The sequence below is a fragment of the Lissotriton helveticus genome, chromosome 5_1 (assembly GCF_964261635.1).
Source record: "Lissotriton helveticus chromosome 5_1, aLisHel1.1, whole genome shotgun sequence".
Taxonomy (NCBI): domain Eukaryota; kingdom Metazoa; phylum Chordata; class Amphibia; order Caudata; family Salamandridae; genus Lissotriton; species Lissotriton helveticus.
Genome location: NC_136065.1, coordinates 212,537,803 through 212,559,739, shown reverse-complemented (window position 1 = coordinate 212,559,739; position 21,937 = coordinate 212,537,803). Strand labels below are relative to the sequence as shown.

The 21,937-nt window shown below is 49.8% G+C and overlaps 1 protein-coding gene across 1 annotated transcript in view; it reads left to right on the top strand.

Moving 5' to 3' along the window:
* Positions 1 to 21,937, top strand: part of LOC144754335 (glutamine synthetase-like) — a 136,091-nt gene that overhangs the window by 95,435 nt on the left and 18,719 nt on the right. The window contains exon 5 of the mRNA XM_078642024.1: positions 2,916 to 3,043. Coding sequence (XP_078498150.1) covers positions 2,916 to 3,043 — 128 coding nt within the window. The remainder of the gene's footprint in view (positions 1 to 2,915; positions 3,044 to 21,937) is intronic.

The window sequence follows — 21,937 nt, the reverse complement described above, 5'->3', positions numbered from 1 at the left end:
TAGAGAGTGAGTAGTAGAGAGTAGTAGAGTGAGTAGTAGAGAGTGAGTAGTCGAGAGTGTAGAGAGTTACTAGTAGAAAGTGAGTAGTAGAGAGTAGTAGTGAGTGAGTAGGAAACATACCATAAACATTGAAGGACTACCATTAAAAGTGCAAGTTTTCATTATTTTGCTTAATCCAAACATTTGCGTGTTTTATAACCTGCAGGAGAATGGTTTAATTAGAACACGTCATGCAGAGAGAAATTTTCTAGTCAACCAGGTAACTCCTGTGACTTTTCTTGGAGAGTTATACTCTTGCAGAGATATTTGCAGGATCACTGGAATGTATTTCACAAAATAAGTGTAATTTTGCAAACTTTATTCACATATCATAAAAAAAACTGATACTTATTTCTAAACAAACATGATAATCATTTATGTATTTTCATTGTGTCGCATTTTAAGTTTTATGCGAGCATTGATATGGCAGGAATGGGCCTTCATGCATCTATTTATACATAACTTTGCTATTGTGTGAACAGAGTTCTTTCAGCTGCTCGGTGCGAAAGACTGGATGTAAATATTTGACCAGATGACAAACAGCGGATGCATCTTTCCACAATGTGCACAATTTGCGTGTTGGAAAACAGTAGCTGCGAGCCCGGGCACAATACACATAGCACCAGCAAACAAGACCTTTCACTTTCCTCAATTAGCATTTGTTGATTTGGAAATTAAAAAAAAAAGATCTAGATCAGCTCCTTGTCATCAGAAACATCCCGCTCAAGTACAGCTTTTGTTGGACAAACCAGTGTTATGTGGCACTTTCACTCAATGATGGTGATAAGGGACTACGACTTCCCGATAGGAAGTCTGTGCTCCTTGCCAATCCTTGTAAAACAAGCGCAGGCTCTTTACAGGGCGGACAGAAGATGTGCACGCGGGGACTGGCTTTACTGGCAGTGAGAAAAAAGTCCCCAATGTATCACGCCGCCCGTAAAGCATCCAATCCCCACGTGCACATCTTTTGTCTTGTTTGTCTCCCTGCGTGCACGCTGGAATCGTATCGATTCCAAAACGTCCTCTGCATGGCAGACAGCGCATGCGCTGCTTTTCGCCAGTCCGAGACCTAAAAACGGATATTGAAAGGTGTCCCCATCAGGCCCTATATTCATAAGCTTAATTATATTGGCAAAAACACTGACAGATTTCCGAACAATTAATGTAGAAAACGGCAAGGTAATGAATGTCAGCAATTTACTTCCTATTTAAATATCTCCTATACTCAGGGCTTTAAGTGGAATGAAAAAACTGGGGGGTCTCTCAAAGGGACATTGCCAATGTAATTAAGGGCGTAGCTTAAAAACACGTACGCGAAAAGTCTTTGCTTTGCATACTGTGCCACCGACTTGTATTTTGCTATTTCTGTAATTCCATACAGATATATGATACAAGTTACATCATACCTACAACAAGTTAGAACTATTGGCTTTGTCAATGGTTGTCATTTCTATAAGATAAATAAGCAGCAATTATGGCTTGGATATATTATTGAAAACGCTTCCACTTAAAGCCGTGGTGACACCACATCAATGTTGCAGCTCCCGAGTTTCAAAAAGAGAAGGGAAATCCAGAGAGAAAAAAACTCTCTTTAAAGGAATTCCCTTCCCCTGCAACGCACACCTGGCATGAGTAATCTCTCCACTCGTGAGAAGTGAGCATTGTGAGCACGCGCACATGATATGACTGCTGTCACTGCAGTCTGGAAAAAAAGGGACCGCCTGTGCCAGGGCGCAAAGTAGAGCCCGATAGGTTTCAAGGCCTCCTTTAAAAAACTGCAGGTGCTCTGCACCGGTGAGATCTGGCCCACGTAAAGCCCTGCCTATACTCGAGGCAGCTTGCATTTCCTAAGGTATTTATAACCGGCCATGATCGAGAGCTCTGGAGTTGAGGCCAGGGCTCTGAAGATGAGCACTCTGCAGTGCGAGTTTCTCACTGTGCCTGTCAGAGGGTCCAAAATGGTGGTAAGAAATCACGGTCATCCAATCTTTGGCCCTTCTGCAGGTAGCCGAGAGCAATTGTTGCGGGTTCCAGTTGGAATTGGGTCTGTGCAAAGGTGTCAAAAGGAGGTACAGAGTTGTCAAAGTATTGAGAAAACAAAAGCTAAATAAGTGAAGGGGTTGTGAAGTGAAGAAGATGTGAGAAAGTGCATTCAGTAGGGAGTGAAAAGAGGGTGCTGAGGAGGAAAGAGATAAGGTGTAGATATGCAGATGGACCAGAGGTGGAGAGAAAAAGGGCGCACATGTCTAAAATTAAATGAACATAACAGGATTGATTGAGACACTGTGGACTAGCCTTTCCACAAGCCTCAGTAATGTTTATTTCACAGTCTCACAGTTTCAGAATTGAAACATTTGGAGTATTACTTATTTACAAGAAAATCATTGCTTTTACTCACTTATCTTAAACAGCTAATGCCATTGGCAAATGCCAATTGTCCTGGCCGTTCATTTTTTTGGGTGTATGTTATATATCTGGATACGATATCAGAATGCTCAGAGAGTAATCAAAATACACGTCATGGCACACAATTGGAATCACAGAAATGTAGATTGTGTTGAAACCACACTCCTAATTACATTGGCCACACAACCTTTAGAGACCGCACATACACTCCTTTCATTCCACTTAGAGCTCTGATAGGGACTTAGTCCCTTGTTGCGTCAGAAGGCTACGCTGTAAGCTTGCGCTTTAGCTCATTCTTGAATGAAGCTCTGATTTGCTGCTTTTTATCTTGATGGGTTCTTGTTAACAAGAAAGGTGTGGGGTGGCCCAGAGGTCCCTGCGATCAGCTAGTTCAACTTTAGACCTGCGATTTACTAGGCCATAATGGCCGGACAAGCACTACATGTTCTAATGAAGGTTGTTTATTCTAGGTCCACATTACTGTGGTGTTGGTGCTGACAAGGTGTATGGACGGGACATTGTAGTGTCCCACTACAAGGCGTGCCTGTACGCCGGGGTCAAGATCTGTGGAACCAACGCTGAAGCCATGCCTTCTCAGGTTAGCAGATGGCAAGCTCATGTCTGTTCCCAGCAACTGAGCTTTTTTTAACTCAATATTTCTAAACAGCTCGCAGCTTGTATGCAGGGTGCTGACCGGGGTAGAAGGCGGTGTAGTTGATGCTGTTGGAGATGGGGCTAAGGGATGGTCTGAATGTGTAGGTGCAAGGAAGAGCGTTCACACAATTGTCCTTTAGTCGGATGCAAGGTGGTAGATGGCCTTGCCTTGGCTGCACCCTTTTGCTCAGTTACTGCTTCTTTGGCTTCCTGGCAACTTCCAATCCAAGGGTCTCTGCATCAACAATGCAGCCTTATCCTTACAGGCGCCTTTTTATTATTTTTTGTAAATAGAAAATTAACTAACGACACCGCCCACAAGAACCTTGCACTCTGCTACAACTAACTCGCCAATCAAAAAATTCCACGGAAACAGAGTAGGTCCTTTCGATGTACTCAGCAAAGTCTGGAACCTTCTGCCAGATAACCTGCGTGAAACAATGAATTGTTGCTCCTTGAGGCATGATATAAAAAACTTGACTGATTCCTGTTTGAATGTTCAAGCGTCAAGAAACCTTTGGTGAAAGAGCGCTCGCGACCTTATCCTCCTGGGTTTCTTCTGGTGCTGGGGAGCAGATGCCAGTGCAAGTTTAATCTTATTCTTGGACAGTCTTGTAAGGCAATGCTGTTGGGATGCATGTCTTAGGTACTGATGCCATTCGAGTGACTATAGCTTTCTAGTACACTGTGTAGTAAGCTACCTCTAACTGTGCAGCAAAAAACCGCAGGATTTTACCGTGTCCTGAACAGAAACAATACAATGGTCAAAAAGTCACAGAAATTTAGGATTGACTGTAATGCTTTATCCCCCATGGGTCTAGAATCCCAGGCTGTGTTGATTGTACTATTGAATATCGACCCACTGTATATAGTGGTAGAAGACTATCGAGGGAAATAATATCAAAAGGAGAGTGAGTGCATATAGGGAAGTATCTATGAACTATTCCTAACTCCACAGGTACATACCTTGAAGATATATGTATCGCGTAGATGAACAAGTTACTTATCTTTGGTAATGCTTTTTCTGGTGGATACAATATCTGCCTGTGGATTCCTCACCTTTTGAATATCCCCTGCACCAGCCTTCTGCGGGAAATTCTTTCCTAGTTGTCCCAAGTCGACGAGGACGTCACAATGGACAGGCTCCGCTCGCGGCACCGTATGACGTCATCAGAGCCACAAAAGGACCTCGTCGACTTGCTGACGTCAGATCCACCCATTTTTTCCGTGCCACCGAGGCAAACTGGCGGACCAACACATTTTCAATATGTACATAGCATATCAAATATATACACTTATGTAAAATTACAAATGCATAATCAATAAATACAACGAGAAGTAGCACGGAAAAGCATTTCTCACTATTAAAACATATACATGATTAAAATAATAAAATGTTTGGTAGAAGCAGGTGGACAACCGGGAGGCGGGCGGGACCGTGAAGAATCCACAGGCAGATATTGTATTCACCAGAAAAAGCATTACCGAAGGTAAGTAACTTGTTCTTCTGATGGATACTTCTGCCTGTGGATTCCTTACCTTTTGAATAGACTCCCAAAGCCGTCCCTCTCCTGTAGGAGGGTGTCCACCTGACTAAACCAAAAAATCCTGCAAAACAGAGCGAGCAAAATGGCCATCCCACCTAACCTCAGAGTCCAAGCAGTAATGCTTTGCAAAGCTGTGGAGGGAAGCCCATGTTGCTGCTTTACAGATATCAAGGACAGGAACACCTCTAGCCAAAGCAGAAGTAGACTTAGCTCTGGTGGAATGAGCTCTGATACCTTCAGGAGGGTCCTTCTTAGCCAGGGCATAGCAAAATCTTGATGCACAAGATAATCCAACGGGAAAGGATCCTCTTGTGCACAGTCTTGCCTTTCATCTTTCCAACATAGCCCACGAAGAGCTGATCGTCCAGCCTCAGATCTCTTGTCCGATCCAAATAAAAGCTGACAGCTCTCTTAGGGTCCAAACGATGCAGTCTTTCTTCCTCCTTAGAAGGGTGAGGGGGGAGGATAGAATGTGGGTAAAGCAGGGCTCGACAAATCCACTCGCCCGCTCGCATTTGCGAGGGAGAATGGATGAGGAAGAGCTATTTTTAGGTCCTACTCGCCCTTTCTGGCGAGTAGGAAATCAAACTAACTTTTGTCCTCTGTCTTTAAAAACAGAGCAAAAGTGACAAGATAACACAATTTAAAGGCATTTTTTATTACTCACAAAGGAAATGAGCAATAAACATGCCTTTAAATCTTGTTATCTTGTCACTTTTCCTCGTTTTCATAGACGGAGGTCAAGTGGGTTGGAGTCAGGTCGAGGGGATTTTCCATGGTACTAGACCTGCAGGACTAGTACCATTTTTCGGATTTGTCGAGCCCTGGGTAAAGTAATGGATTGTCCCATATGAAAAGGGGTAACCACCTTGGGAAGGAAAGCAGCCCTGGTCCTTAGAACCAACTTATCCACATGAATGGTCAGGAAAGGAGGTTTTGATCTAAGATCTTGAAACTCACTTACCCTCCTAGCCGAGGTAATGGCAATCAAGAAAACCGTTTTAAAAGAAAGAAGCCTTGACGGGCAAGAATGAAGAGGCTCAAATAAAGAACCCATTAAAAAAGTAAGGACTAGATTCAAATCCCACTGAGGCATAATGAAAGGAGTGGGAGGGAACTTATTTGTAAGGCCCTTAATGAACCTCATGTCAATGGGGGACTTAAATAAAGATGACTGGTCCGGCAAACATAGAAAGGCCAACAAAGCCAATAAATAGCCCTTGACAGTAGCTACAGCACAACCTTGTTGTGCCAACGAAAGTGAAAACTCCAAAATATTAGACAAACGGGCCTTAAGAGGATCAATGTCTCTCTCTCAGCACCACTTAACAAATCGGGACCACCGGGAAGAGAGAACAGATTTAGAGGAGTGTCGCCTGGATGATAAAATAACATCCACTATATCTGGTGGGAGAGAGAAGGAACTCTGGTTGCCCCGTTCAATCTCTAGGCATGAAGGTGCAGGCTCTGGAGGTGGGGGTGTAGAGCCTGCCCCTGCAACTGCGACAGGAGATCTGCCCTGAGATGGAGACGGAACGGCGGGTGCGATAAGAGGTGAAGTAGATCTGTGTACCACACCCTTCTTGGCCAATCCGGGGCGATCAATATGACTTGGGCCCAGTCTTGGTGAATCTTCCTCAGAACCCGAGGAATCAAGGGTATGGGAGGAAACGTGTAAACGAGTTGCGAACTCCCATCCAATTGAAACACGTCACCCAATGCTCCCAGCATCGAAAACTGGAGACTGCAGAACAACGGGCAGTGCTCGTTCTCGTGAGTGGCAAACAGGTCCAACCGAGGAGACCCCCACATCTGAAAAATGCGATGGACCACCTACGGATGAAGCCGCCACTCGTGATCGGCCAAGTAACGCCAACTGATACTGTCCACACGAACATTTAGCACACCAGCCAGATGATTTGCAAACACACAAATCCGTTGGCTCTGAGCCCAGGACTAGAGTCGCAGAGCCTCTCAGCAGAGAGGATAGGACCCCACTCCTCCCTGTTTAAGTACCACATCGTGGTAGTGTTGTCCGCTAGGATCTGAACCGACTTACCACGAAGGGAAGGAAGGAAAGCATTTAGTGCCAAATGTATCTCCCACAGTTCCAACAGGTTGATATGAAGCAACCTTTCCTCTGGAGACCAAAGACCTTTGACCTCCAAATCCCACAGATGAGCACTCCACCATAGAGTGGAGGCTCAGAGGAGACTGATAGGGCTTTCCTTGAACCAGGTTGCCCTGCACACTCCACCAAGCCAGCTCCACTGCAGCTTCTCTGGAGATTCTGATCTTCTCCCCAAGATCTCTGTTGTGCTGATACCACTGCTTGCAGAGGCACCACTGGAGTGTCCTCATGTGCCAGCGTGCATGACTGACCAAGAAGTAAGCAGGAAGCGAACAGACCGAGCAGGCAAAGGACCATCGGGACTGGAACAACCGCTCCATTGTGAAAAAAAGGAATCATTTCCTGAATGTCGAGAATCCTCTGCGGAGGCGGGTATGTTCGAAGCACAGAATTGTCCAGTATTGCCCCTATGAACAGGCTGTGCTGAGAAGACACCAGGTGAGATTCGGGTACATTTATCGAAAAACCCAATTTGAAAAAAACAGATGAGTTGTCACTTGCAAGTGGCGCGGAACTAACTCTGGAGACTCCGCTTTCAACAGCCAGTCGCCCAGGTAGGGGAAAACAGGAACCCCTACCTTCTGAGATGACCTCAGTAAAGACTCAAGGTGCAGAAGTAAGACCGAACGGAAGAACCGCAAACTGATTATGTTGCGACTCTACCGTGAACCGGAGATACTTCTGATGCAACTTCAGGATGGGAAGATGAAAATACGCATCCTGCAGATCGATGGACATCATCCAGTCTTCCTGTTGCACCGCAAGAAGAACCTGAGCCAAGGTCAACATTTTGAACTTCTCCTGCCTGAGGTAAAGGTTCAAAATCTGAGGTCCAAGATTGGTCTCAAGCGACCATCCTTTTTGGGGATCAGGAAATACTGGGAGTAGCAACCCTGGCCCCTTTCCTCCTCCGGAACCACCTCTATCGCACCTTTCTGAAGCAAAGTAAGAACCTCCTGCTGCAAGAGCAATAAGTGGTCCTCTGAGCACCAAACCTGGCGAGGAGGGTAAGGAGGAGAAACTCCAAAAAGGAGAGGGCGTACCCATTCCCTACAAGATTCAAGACCCAACGATCGGACGTGCTCAATCTCCAATCTTGTAGAAAGTGGGACACCAGACCTCCAACAGGACCAACATGTTCTAAGATGGGGGATCTAGAACTGTTTTCCTGTTGTACCAACGGTGGCGGGAGGAGAGGTAGAGGAGGAGGAGGATTGTTGTCGAGCTGCACCCCTGAGGCCTCTTTTATTCTTCCCTCGGTACGACTTGGAAAAGGGATTCTGCTGTTGCTGACTCTGTTGGGATTGTTGGCGGCCACGAAAGGAAGCAGACCTCCCAAATCCACGATACCGCTTGTAGCCGTATCCTCTAGACTGCACCTGGAGACCCAGAGACCTTGCAGTAGCCCTGCTGTCTTTGAAAAGCTCTATGGCTGAATATGCCTTTGAACCAAAGAGCATTGACCCATCAAAGGGCAAATCCAGCAAAGTCACCTGAACATCATCAGAGAAACCAGATGATCTAAGCCATGCCTGTCTCCTTGCAGCCACAGAAGATCCCATCACACGAGTCACAGAGTCAGCAGTGTCTATGCCCGACTGAATCGAATCACGTGCCGCAGTTTGTGAATCTGAAAGGACTTCTAAGAAATTGGCACGATTTTCCTCAGGCAACTTTGGGGCTAATTGTACAACGGAGTCCATCAAAGCATGGATATATCGCCCAAGAAGGCAAGTTGCATTAGTGGACTTAAAAACCATACTTGCAGAAGAAAACACTTTATTTGCAGCTTGCTCCATCTTTTTAGAATCCCTGTCACCCAGAATGGTAGGGAAAGTACCAGAAGACTGCTTCGAACAAGAAGCCTGGACAACCAGACTTTCCGGCATAGGATGTGATGATAAAAAAGCCGGATCACCAGGGGCAGGCCTGTACCTTCTCGAGATAGAACGAGAAATTGCAGGAGCAAACAGAGGCTTCTGTCACACCTCCAAGATTTGTTCAGTCAAAGCATCAGTAAAGGGAAGCAACGGCTCCGAAGTTGACGAAGATGTGTTCAAAACTTCTGTTAGAATATTAGATTTAACCTCAGCTGAAGAAAGCTGAAGACCAAGTAAAACAGCCGCCATCGTTATAACCACATGGTATGGAGCTATGTCCTGTACTACAACACCACTTGCAGATGGAAGGTTATATTCAGGAGAAGTATCAAGGGCACTAGCTTCATGAAGGCCTTCAAACTCTTCCACAGAATCGATAATCTCCCCTTCCTCTTGATTTTGCGCATACTCCTTCTCTTCAATCAATCAATCAATCAATCATAGCATTTGTATCGCGCGCTACTCACCCAGAAGGGTCACAAGGCGCTTGGGGGAAGGGGTCCGCTACTGCTCAAACAGCCAGGTCTTGAGTTGTCTCCTGCAGGCGAGATGGTCCTTGGTAAGCCAAAGGTGGATGGGGAGGGAGTTCCATGTCTTGGCCGCCAGGTAGGAGAAGGATCTTCCTCCGGCGGTGGCTCTTCGGATGCGTGGTACGGCGACGAGGGCGAGGCTAGTAGAACGTAGCTGGCGGGTGGGCGTGTAGAAGGTCAGGCGGTCGTTGAGGTACTTGGGGCCCAGGTCGTGGAGAGACTTGTGTGCGTGGGTAAGGAGCCTGAACGTGATCCTCTTGCTGACGGGGAGCCAGTGCAAGTCCCTCAGGTGGCCGGAGATGTGGCTGCGTCGGGGGATGTTCAGGACGAGTCGGGCAGAGGCATTCTGGATGCGTTGGAGTCTATTCTGTAGCTTGGCTGTGGTTCCGGCGTAGAGGGTGTTTCCATAGTCCAGTCGGCTGGTGACGAGTGCATGGGTGACCGTCTTCCTGGTTTCGGTCGGGATCCATCGGAAGCTCTTGCGGAGCATGCGTAGGGTGTTGAAGCTTGAGGAGGATACGGCGTTGACTTGTCTGGTCATTGAGAGGGAGGAGTCCAGGATGAAGCCCAGGTTGCGTGCGTGGTCTGTCGGCTTGGGAGTGGCGCCCAGGGCGGGGGGCCACCAGGAGTCGTCCCAGGCGGAGGGCGATGGTCCCAGGATGAGGACTTTCGTCTTGTCTGAGTTCAGTTTCCGGCGGCTGTTCTTCATCCACTCGGCGACGTCCTTCATCCCTTCGTGTAGGCTGGTTCTGGCGGTGGCGGGGTCTCTGGTGAGGGAGAGGATCAGTTGGGTGTCGTCGGCGTAGGAGATGATGTTGAGGTTGTGTTGGCGTGCGATGGCTGAAAGAGGTTCCATGTAGACGTTGAAGAGGGTGGGGCTGAGTGAAGATCGTTGCGGTACGCCGCAGATGACTTCGGTGGCCTCGGATCAAAACGGGGGAGGCGGACTCTCTGGGTTCTACCGGCGAGAAACGAGATGATCCACTCCAGTGCCTTCTCTTGGATACCGATGTTGCTGAGGCGTTGAACTAGGGTGCCGTGGCAGACAGTGTCGAACGCTGCAGAGAGGTCCAGGAGGATAAGGGCCGCTGTTTCCCCGTTGTCGAGCAGGGTTCTGATGTCGTCGGTGGCTGCGATGAGGGCGGTCTCGGTGCTGTGGTTAGCTCGGAAACCGGACTGTGAGGGGTCAAGGGATCCGTTCGTCTCGAGGAAGGCGGCAAGCTGTCTGTTGACGGTCTTCTCGATGACTTTGGCAGGAAAAGGGAGGAGCGAGATGGGGCGCAAGTTCTTGAGGTCGGTGGGGTCCGCTGTTGGTTTCTTCAGTAGGGCGCTGAGCTCGGCATGCTTCCAGCTCTCCGGGAAGGTGGCGGTGTTGAAAGAGGTGTTGATGATGTTCCGGAGTTGGGGTGCGATGGTGGAGTCGGCCTTGTTGAAGACGTGGTGGGGGCAGGGGTCGGTCGGAGATCCGGAGTGGATGGTGTTCATCGTGCGGGCTGTGTCTTCGGTGGTCACCGTGGTCCAGGTGCGGAGGGTGGCGGTGGGGGGCGTTGGTTCTACGGTTGGGTGCGTGGATGGTGCGCCGAAGCTGTTGTGGATGTCGGCGATCTTGCGGTGGAAGAACGAGGCGAGAGAGTCGCAGAGACCTTGTGAAGGAGTGATGTCGTTGTTGCCGGTGCTGGGGTTGGAGAACTCCTTGACGATGCTGAAGTGTTCCTTGCTGTCGTGGGCGTTGTTGTCCAGTCGTTCCTTCAGTGATGTCTTCTTGGTGGTGCGGATAAGCTGGTGGTGCTTGCGGGTGGCTTGTTGGAGGGCGGTCATGTTGTCTGTGGTCTGGTCGAGGAGCCAGACCTTCTCGAGGGAGCGGCAGTTCTTCTTGGAGTCCTTCAGTTCGTCGGTGAACCAGGAGGCTTACTTGCTCTGGGTCTGCTGGGAGGGTTCTTCAATGGTGCCAGGTCGTCGGCGCAGGCGGTCAGCCACTGCGTGAAGTTGCGGGCTGCTTCGTTGGGGTCCATAGTGCTGGAGGGAGGGTTCTGTCTGAGGGAGGCGGTGAGCTGCTCTGCAGTGATCTTGCTCCAGCTCCGGCGAGGAACCTGTTGCGGGTGGTGGTGGGTCGTGGTTCTTCTGAAGCTGAAGTGGACGCAGCTGTGGTCGGTCCAGTGAAGTCCGGCAGAGTGGCTGAAGGTGATGTGCTTGCTGGATGAGAAGACGGGATCAAGCGTGTGGCCGGCGTAGTGGGTGGGGGTGTTGACCAGTTGCTTGAGTCCGAGGTTGTCCAGCAGGGCGGCGGTGTTGCGGTCCTTGTTGTTCTCCAGGTGGAAGTTGAGGTCCCCTAGGAGGATAGTCAGCGGAGGGGAGGACGTGCGGGCTGATGAAGTCCGTGATGTCTTTGCTGAATTGTGTGCGTGGTCCCGGGGGTCTGTAGACGAGGGTGCCTCTGAGGGTCGTCTTGGGGTCGGTGTGTATCTGGAAGTGAAGGTGTTCGGCGGCGTTGAAGATGTCGTCGGAGTTGGTCGTGATGCGGATGGTGTTCTTGTGTATGATGGCGATGCCTCCTCCAGTCTGGTTGACGCGGTCCCTCCGGGTGATCTTGTATCCGTCTGGGATGGCGATGGCGATGTCGGGTGCAGAGGAGGCGTTCATCCAGGTTTCAATGAGCCTCTGCGCCTCTCTCCTAGAACGTTGTTTAGGCATTGGCGTCAGTGGAGCCATACGTGGCGCCGGTGAAGACATCAACGGCGTCGACGGAAGAGCCTCGTCTTTGAACCTCGATGTATATCGAATTAGAGGCATCGATGATTCAGCAGCCAAAGAAGTCCGAGGAGCCAGAGTGGAGGATCTTGGCGCCGGGAAATGCCAAGCCAGAGTCGATGGCAAGAATGGCATGAAGGGTGCCTGGGGATAAAATTGAGGAACACCCAAGTTAAAGGACCCACAGGCCCGAAGGCGCGCCTGATGGAGCAGAGGCCCTGGCAAACATGCAAAACATTGCATTGAGAAAATGCGACAAATCTGACCCATGAGCTGGAAAAGGAGGATATGGATCCGTGAAAACCATGATATGAAAAGAGGGCCCGAGGGAATTATTTTTAATGACCAAATCAATGCCAAACCCCCATAAAATGAACAAATAACAAAACTAGGAGAACACTGGTCAACAAAATGGTGAGACTGTTAAGCTAGAAAAACCCCAATGGACTCAGTTCCACTATAATGAGACACGTCCCATCAGCCCACCTCACTGGCGGAGCATCGTCATTTGGGACTGAGATATATAGGTACAGTGAAGTGCACCCCTCAATGAGGGGGACTTTGCTCACACTGCATCTAGAGGACACTAAACTGTCCAGGTTTTCAGTAGAGTGGTGCTAAAAAATGTTGAAAAGTGCAGTGCATGAAAAAGTGCGGGTTAAAAATAGCTACCGGAAAACACCACCATCTTTTATTTAGTGTTTCACAAGTGCCAAGATTAAAAAGAAGTGAAAAAACAGATAGTTTGGTTAATGTTAACCTGGCTTTCTTCAGGACCTAGTTTGAAAAATGCTACTGCAATGAAGAAGAATTTCAGTGTAAATGTAATTAATAAGAACTGGTACGATGCCCCTACCAAAGACCTGGAGTACAAGTGACTGTTTCAGTATCCAGAAGATGTAGGGTGTTCATCCAGTCTTGTAACCAAAATAGTGATAATCATAAAAACATTGAAGGTTAGAAAACTAGCTAACAGTCTCAAAAAAAGCTATACTGTATTAAAGTTATACAGAAGCAAAAACCTTGAAAGATAGAGGCATATAGGGTGCTCAATGCATAGTTCTATTGACCAAATGTAAGTACTCACCCAGCTTTATGTGGGAGTAGACCTCACCTTGCCCGGCAACTGCTCGGTGTGGGAGGACCCGCTCTATATAAAATAAAAAGAATAGGAAAACACACTTCTTAATTCTGAGTGTGTTCTCTGTAAAAACAGAAACCCTATTGTTGAAAATGTCTGCAGACCATAAACCAACCGCACAGGGGCAAGGGATTGATGACATACCTATGGAATTCTGACATATCTAGAGGTTTCCTTGGGGACAGAGTCCCATGGTTAACTGAAATCATTACATACAATGTGGATCACATGCTAGGAGTTTACAGAATGAAACAGGTTGATAACTAAACCATAAAGATACTAGATTAAACAGGGGTATGGTATAAAAAGTATGGTAATGCTATCTGACCAGTGGAGGACTTACCTGTCCGTCGGTACCTCTGTCTTTGACCAAGCCGAAGGGGAGGTAAAGACTAGAGGGGGGACAGTGTCTTTATAAAGGCCTCCTTATTGGTTAATCCCTAACACCTGACACCAGGGAAACACCATTGAGCATGTGTAGGAGATCAGTGTCTCTCCAATACACATGCATAGTACCGAATTCACTATGTATGCCTCCTTATTGGTTAATCCCCAACACCTGACACCAGGGAAACACCATTGAGCATGTGTGGGAGATCCATGTCTCTCCTATACACATGCGTAGTACCAAATTCACTGTGTATGCCTCCTTATTGGTTAATCCCTAACACCTGACATCAGGGAAACACCATTGAGCATGTGTAGGAGATCAGTGTCTCTCCTATACACATGTGTAGTACCGAATTCACTGTGTATGCCTCCTTATTGGTTAATCCCTAACACCTGACACCAGGGAAACACCATTGAGCATGTGTAGGAGATCAGTGTCTCTCCTATACACATGCGTAGTACCGAATTCACTGTGTATGCCTCCTTATTGGTTAATCCCTAACACCCGACACCAGGGAAACACCATTGAGCATGTGTAGGAGATCAGTGTCTCACCTATGCACATGCGTGGTACCGAATTCACTGTGTATGCCTCCTTATTGGTTAATCCCTAACACCTAACACCAGGGAAACACCATTTGGCATGTATAGGAGATCAGTGTCTCACCTATGCACATGCGTGGTACCGAATTCACTGTGTATGCATATGAACCTAGATAACACAGCAGTTGAGAATGTATGTCATAGGATAGACGCCTTTTAATGGACTACAGATGGATTGCTAATGGTCTCAATGCTTGAATTAACCTACAGAGATAATATATGAAATATACATATGTCCCATATGCTGGATAGTGTACCTCTCTGTAGGTGTGTCAAGGCTTAATCAATGATGCAGCCAAAGTCAGGCATATAGAGAGGACAGTACTTTAAGGACAAAAAAGCTTTTTAGATATTGGGTGCACATTAAGGATAAGCAGGATAGTGGACGTCAGGCCTATTGCTAACTGTTGTATAAGACCGCAGACTATACAAAGCATGCTGGTAATGGATCAACTATTGAACCAGAAGATTAGGGAGTGTGTGTGTCCCAATCATAATGAGACCCACGATATCTCATCGTTAAGCCCCACAATGTTTGTTTTCAAGCGAAAAACTAATTTCTGTTCTTTTAAAAACAGGAATCTCGCCACATCGTAAAGTGTGGGGAGGTATAAAAGGACGTTCAAGAACGAGCCGGTGATTCTTCATGCCGTGAAGAGCCTTTCGATGCCAGTGAACCCGGTACCGGAGATGGAACCGGCATCACCTGAGGAGAAGGGGATGGAGAGATAAAGTCCTTCCTACGAGGTCGCTCTGCCGGAGTGGCCGAACTCGACCTTGATGCCCTGGCCTTCGATGAACAACGCAGATGTGTTCTCTTCGATTTCATATGTTTCTTCGACCTCGAAGTGTGAGAAGATGAAGACTCCGCCCTCTTTCGACCCCTCTTCTCCTTCTTGGCTTTGGCCATAAAAAGCTTGGCTTCACACTCCTTTATCACCTTCGGGTTCATCTTCCTTAAACACCAGAAGCAGTCCTTTTGCGGGTCCTTGATTGACATATGTCCGCCACACTCTCTGCAAGGTTTAAAACCCATCTTCCTAGAAGTAGCCATCAGGAAACAATCCAGAGATACAAAGTTTTCCAGTAGAAAATGGAGAGCCCCTAGAAAAACCGTTAAGCGTCAACAGCGCAGAAAAAAAGGGAACTGACGTCAGCACATCGACGAGGTCCTTTTGTGGTTCCGATGAAGTCATACGGTGCCGTGAGTGGAGCCTGTTCATTATGACTTCCTCATCGACATGGGAGAGCTAGGAATGAATTTCCTGCGGAATGCTGGCCCAGGGTGTATTCAAAAGGTGAGGAATCCACAGGCAGAAGTATCCATCAGAAACACATATATATATATATGCAAAAAAGAAGGAGAGAACTCTGGGTAGGTCTCAGTTTAGGTGGAAAGCAGCTCCTGTTAGAGCACTCTCAACACCAGCGACACTCTAGATCTGCTCACCTCAAATGTCTGTTTTTCTATCAAAGTTTTTAAGCATAGGATTAGACAGTGCTATCCATGCCGAGATAGAAAATGACAAAGTCTTTCGTCATTTGAACAGCAAAGTCTTTAAGCATAGGACTAGTACAGTGCAGTCCTTGCCGAGCTGTCAAATAACAAAAGCCATTTATCACTCCAGGCACAATATTACAGCTTTGAATTGGTAAAATACCAACTCAAGCCAACCTGAAATGATTAAAAGCAACCCCTGACACAGTGTTTCTCTCTAATTAGAGCTCTTCAGAGAGGTATAGCTTTGTCCAGACACAAGGGAGCACCCAGTATTAAGTCAAAACAAAACCCTTTCAGGCATAGAGTGACGCATAAATTATGCAAAAAAGAAGGAGAGAACTCTGGGTAGGAGTTAGGTAAAAAAAAAAATAGTAACCGGTCCAATTTTTTTTTCTTCAATATTTTGTCTTCGAAAATGGGTACAATCGATATTTGGGTGCACAAGAGTGAATTTTCAGTGGATGGGGTGTGGCTTGGGAGCCGATGGAGCCGGCTGCGAGGATCCCCATATTAATCCTGTATTAAAGCGGTTCTTCGCCCGCCTGGTGGCACAGAGTGTCTTTGGTACGGTGCGGGCCTGAGCTGGTGCTGTACCGACGACATACCGTCAATCGGGAGTTTATCTGTAGTTTCCCAGTCGGAGGCCGCTGGCGGCAGCAGACACAAAATGGCGGCGGTGTGGAGGATTTGAAAACTGAGCCAGAGACGAAGAAGGTACGGCACTATAGGCTGGGTGGCCCGCTCCCTGGCGGTGTGGCCGGGGCGGCACAGCGGAGGTCAAATTGTGGACTGGTACGGGGCCTCCGCTTGAGAGGTCGCGGACTGCCCGATTCTGCTCTGTGAATACCCTATGTGTAGCCGGCCTGCAGAGGAGTCGCCGCGGAAGATGGAGGCGTAGGCCCTGAGGCTTCGACCGGGGGATCTGGAGAGGGAGCGGCAGCGCAGGGCTGCCTGGCGACGTGCGAGGGAGCAGCGGCACTACTGTTCTTGCCACGGTGAGTGGGGTGCAGCTAGACGTGGACTCCCGGGCAGCGGAGGCGGATGCGGGGCATCAGGCACGACAGCGGCCTGCGAGCTGTGGCAGGAGCGGGGGTGCGCGCAGAGAGACGGCTGGGAGCTGCTGGAGTGGAATCTACTGTGGCATTGTTTGCAGCGTTTGCTGTGGAAGTGGCTGGACACACTGCGGTATGGGTCCTGGGGCCCCTGAGGCTAGGAGATAACAGTTGGCGGTGCGCTGCGGGCAGTGGAAGAGAACTGGGGCGAGTGTTGTTGCCTCCCCGGTGGAGCGATCTGAGGCGAACCAGGGGGCTTGGTATCCCCGATATAACTCTGGCGGTGAGGAAGTGCAGTGGAGGTCTGGAACCGTAATAGCGGCCTGGGCAGTGTGGAATTGGCTCCAGACTGGTGCAGGAGGGGAGGCATACCCTGTACAGGACCACAAGGGGTGGGCATTTTATGCTTGGATCTTTTATTGGAGGACGAGGTGTTGTGTCTCCATTGCTGCCACCGTGCATAATTCCAGGCCCGGGATAATGAGCAATAGGATGGATGGCAGAGATGGACCTTTCCTTTGGTGCTCCTGCATTGGCACCGCTGGGGAACGATAGCACTCTGTGGGCTGGGGCACCCACGCTGCTGAGCAGTGGTCCTCGTGGCGAGTAGGACTCCTGAACTTGGCTGCAGTGGATCCGGAACTTAACTCTCTTCAGGCGGTCAGGACGCTGTGGGGTGCCTAGACATATTCGGACACACTCTGGAGCGCCTGGCCATGGGGAAAACGAAAGGGAAGAAAGATGGAGCACACCAGCTATCGGACAGCGAAGCGCCAACCCAGGCTGAATTAGATGCCCTGGAAGCACCCCGGGGACCCCGGAATGCAGCAGCAGTTTGACCGAATACTGGCGGCAATTGCGGATTCCCGCACGGCCCTGCATCAAGAAATTGCGCAAGTGGCGACGGAACTTGTCCTCCTGAGAGCAGATCACTCTAAGCTAGCGGATATAGTGAAACAAGTGGAAGGAATACTCCAGGAGGTGACACCAGCCCACACTGCACTAACGAACAAGATGGCAGACGCCTAGCACTGGAGAGATGTGCTGAGGACGCCGAAAGTAGGAACAGGCGCAATAACATTTGTGCAGTGGGCCTGCCTGAAAAAGTGGAGGGGTCAGACATGGTGCAGACTTGGAGAACTGGTTGAGAACGGTGGTGGCTCTCGAGGGATTGTCCCCTTTCTACACCCTGGAGCGTGCGCACAGGGTGCCTGCGAGGCCACCGCAGCCGGGGCGTCCTCCCCGCCCGGTGGTAGCTTGCCTGCTCCATTATAAAGACAGAGACCGTTTGCTCCAAAAAGCGCGCACAGATGCTCCATATCAAGTTGGAAACGGCAAAGTGTTGGACTTGGCCGTTTGCTTTTAATGATGACCTGGTGATGGTGATTTTTTGGGTTCTGCGCACTTTCACTGTGTCCCAGTGGAAAGTGCGTGCGCACTTTGAGTACATGTGGTGAGATAGACCTGCCCTCCCATAGGAATGCATGGGGAATGTATGGGTCCCTGGTAGTTCCTGATGCATGGGGTGTACAGGCTCGAGTCTGGTATGTGTGGACTCGAGTGATTAAATGCTGCAAGATGATGTATGCCGCATGAATGTGTCTAGTGGGGAAGTGCCACTTCTAGACATTGATGCACGTGTGCTGTGAGGGTGCTGGAGTGTGATTGGCTGGAGCTGGCTGGGATGCCAGGCTCCAGGATGTCTGGATGGGTCTGCCCAGTGGTGAGTGCTGAGATCAGCATGCTGATGGCTGGGGAGGAGTGTACCTGTGTCCTGAATGAGGCTGGGTTTTCCCCAGACAATGCTGGCTCCGCCCCCTGTGGTGCGACTGATTACCCTAGCCCTGCCAGTGAATAGAGTGAGGTGATGAGCACATCAAGAGTGCTCACCAACCAGCTGCGACTGGTTTTCCCCTTCACCCTGTGCCAGAACAAATGAATGTGGTGTATAAAAATGGGGCTGTGTCCTCACAGTAGTTGTTCTCTTCCAGGATCCTGCCAGAGGGGGCTGCTGCTGTTGCTGGGGCCAGGAGGACCGCCACTTGGACTGTCTCCCTGCCTGGAGACCCAGTGAGCTGGATCTGGGCCCAGCCTTGCCCCCCTGCCTGCCTCCAGACCCAGCTGGAGCTTTGTCCTTGCTCCTAGCGCTGGGGAGCGCTTTTCCTGGCCCCTGGCGCCTGGGAGCGCGTCCCTTTCACTGCTAGCACTGAGGGAGTGCTTTATAGCGACAGGGACTTCCTTTTATTCCCCTTTAGCGCTGGGAGCGCTTTACTGACCTTTATAGCGCTTGGGAGCGCTTTGTTCGTTAAGGCCGGTGCCCACCCGGCATATTCCCCGCCAGGGATTCTGTACCTCCTAAGCGGCTGCCCACGCCGCATATTGGCCGGTATTTAATTAGTTAATCGCGAGGGAGCCTACCCCTCGGATATTGATAGCCCGCCTGCCTGCCTAAAACGGGCCGCTGCGCTGCCCGCGACGACCCGGAAGCATTGGGCCGGCTGACCAACTGCAGCGCGGCCCGAGACGAGCTAACCGGAAGTCCCGCCCCCGAAAACCGGAAGCGGACGGGAGCCCACCCCGCGCTCCGGGGTGGCAGGGAGAACTCCCTGTTGAGAAGAGGCGGCCGGGACTGAGCAGGTGAGGTCCGCGGGGCTCCCGTGCCCGGTAGAGCCCCGCCTACTGCCCAGTCCCGCCTGACGCAGCAGCGAGGCTCCCGTGGTGGAGGAGAGCGCCGCAGTCACCGGCGAAGAGGACCGCGACTGCCGGAAGGAGCCCCCGCCTGCAGAAGTGCCGGTAAGTGAAGCCGGCTGGGCGGGAGCTCCGAGTCCAGGGCAGCTTGGAGAGAGGGGGGACATCGGGGCACATTGCCGGTGCCCGCCCCCCCTCCAGTGTGTAGAACCTGTTGAGGCTCCTGGGGCATTTTCGTTTGCTGAGAGCCCAGCGAGGCTCTTGGGGGTGCAGTTTGGCCATTTCCAGAGTTGCTCTGCGAGAGAGCAGGCAATTCCAACGACGGGGCATTTGTTCTTCGAGCCACGAGGGGCTCAGCCGCCACATTTGTCTTTGAGAGCCCAGAGAGGCTCAAGGAGGGCATTTTGTATCCCGAGCCCGAGAGGCTCTTGAGTCCCACATCAGTTGTTTCCAGAGCCCAGCGAGGCTCAAAGGGGCCAGTCATTTGTCTAGAGCCCTGGGAGGCTCAGGGGGACAATGTATTTCTTCAGAGCCTGCGAGGCTCCCGCCTTTGGCCCCATCATTGTTTCACAGCTGCCCAGCACTTTGTGGGCAGCTGCCACGTTTAGGCCCCTGACTTTGGGACACAGGGCGTCCTAGCCCTAGAGAGGCCAGTTGGCCTAGGGACAGTCACAGGTTGTGGCTAATGTGATTCTGGCGCATTTATGATTTATGTGCCAATGTGATTACTGCGCAATTGTTATTGCTACACCTCTGAATGTATTGTTGATGCATCATGTGTTTCCCTTCCCTGCACCTCTGAATGTGTTTTAATGCGTCATGTGCCATGTTCTTACACCCCTACAGGTATTGTGATACTTAGGTGGTTGTTTTTCTCCTAGTGCAGGTGGTGCTAGTGAGGTCCTGCTTACCAGTAGTTACTGGTTGTGTGCTATTTTGTGCTACAGTGATTTTACATTCTATGTTTTATATTCTAAGTGCTATTTCTAAAAGTGTTACTTCTAAAAGTGCTGATTCCGGACAGTGGTCCAGGTGGCCCTGTCTTGTACATATCCCCTGTAAATTCTGCCCGTGCCTGTTGGCACATTGTAAAGTGTGTGTTTTTATCTAATGTGTTTTGGTGTAATACAAAGCCTATTTTTATATAACCTTGTGTGGAGTTTCCTTTGTGGTGGGCCTGGGTGTTGTTGCTTGGGTGCGTGCGCAAATACTTAACTCACATCGCCTCCAAGTTTAGCCTTGCTGCTCGCGCCACGTTACCTAGAGGGTGAGCAGGGGATATCTTGGCGTGTAACTCCCTTGCCCTGACTTAGGAGTGGTGGTCTCTGACTGACTTTGGCGAAAGCCCTGGCCAGCCAGGGATCCCATTTCTAACATTGGCGGCAGCGTTGAGGATAAGGATTTGTGTTTGCGTTGTACCACAGTGGCAACTGGCCGCACTACAAAACTCTACATTTTAGATGACCACATTTTAGGGGATTATTGTTTTCGAAGTTCCATTATTTTTTTCTCCAAAAGGTATCATTGTGTAATTGTGTCCAGTGCATTTGTCCCCTTCCCTGCGCCCAGAGTCGGTACCTGTGTCACGTGTGGTCAGGTTGAGGAATCAGGGGTGGTAGAAACTGCCTTACCAGTTTGAGGGGAGGGTTGTTTGTGGATGAATGGTGTGTGGCACTAGACAAGTGAGGGTGAGTTCTCTGGGGTAGAGAGCTTGCTGAATCCTTTGTGAATTGTGTACTCCTGTGTTAAGCTCAGACCCCTAGGTTCCCTGTGTAATCTTTTCACCAGAACGTCTGCCAGAATGGAGCTTGTTTTTGATTTCAATGATCTAGCCACATACGGTGTGTGGGAGCTGAGAAGGTTCTGTGAAGAGAGAGGCATAGGGGCGGATAAGTCAGGCTGGTATGCACTTAGAAAATGCATGGTCAGATGGCAAGAGGAGCAATGGGATCTTGAGCGCGGTGAGGAAAGGGCCTGGGCCTCACACCATGAGGGTGGTGGGTCTGTGGGGAGCCCTGAAGATTCAGAAGAGGAAGGACAAGATGTCAGTACCTGGATGCCAGTAGAGAGTGAAGACCCCATAGGTAGGGAGTCCCTTGCTGGGTCCAGCGCAGGAGGCAGCGCCTCATCCCTTTCCCTGTCCCCAGAAGAGTGGGAAGATAGGAGGAGAGAAAGGGAGCACCAGCTGGGCTTAGAGAAGCTCAGGTTAGAGCATGCCCAGGCTATGGTGCAGCTGGAGGTTAAGAAGCAACAGCTAGAGACTGAGAGGGTCTTAGCGCAAGAAAGGATAGAGGAGGCTGAGAGGGCCTCCACCAGAGGCAAAGTAGCTCTGGAGGGTAGACTATCCCCTGCGCGCAGTGTTGATTGTCTGGATTCCCCAGGGAGGGTTGAGTCCAGTGGTGGCAGCTATATAGATTTCAGTGCAGAAAGTCCCAGTTCCCAGAGTATGGTACCTGTTTCCCAAGAGGAGGAGTATCGGTTGAAGTTCAGGAACCTTAGGAGACTGCCTCACCAGGATTGGGAGGGGTTTCTGGATGACTGTTCAGATGCACAGTGTGAGTGGCTGGCGACTAGGCCGGACCGGAAGGAGAGGGGAGCCATGAAGATGGTTCTCAGAGAGCAGTTCC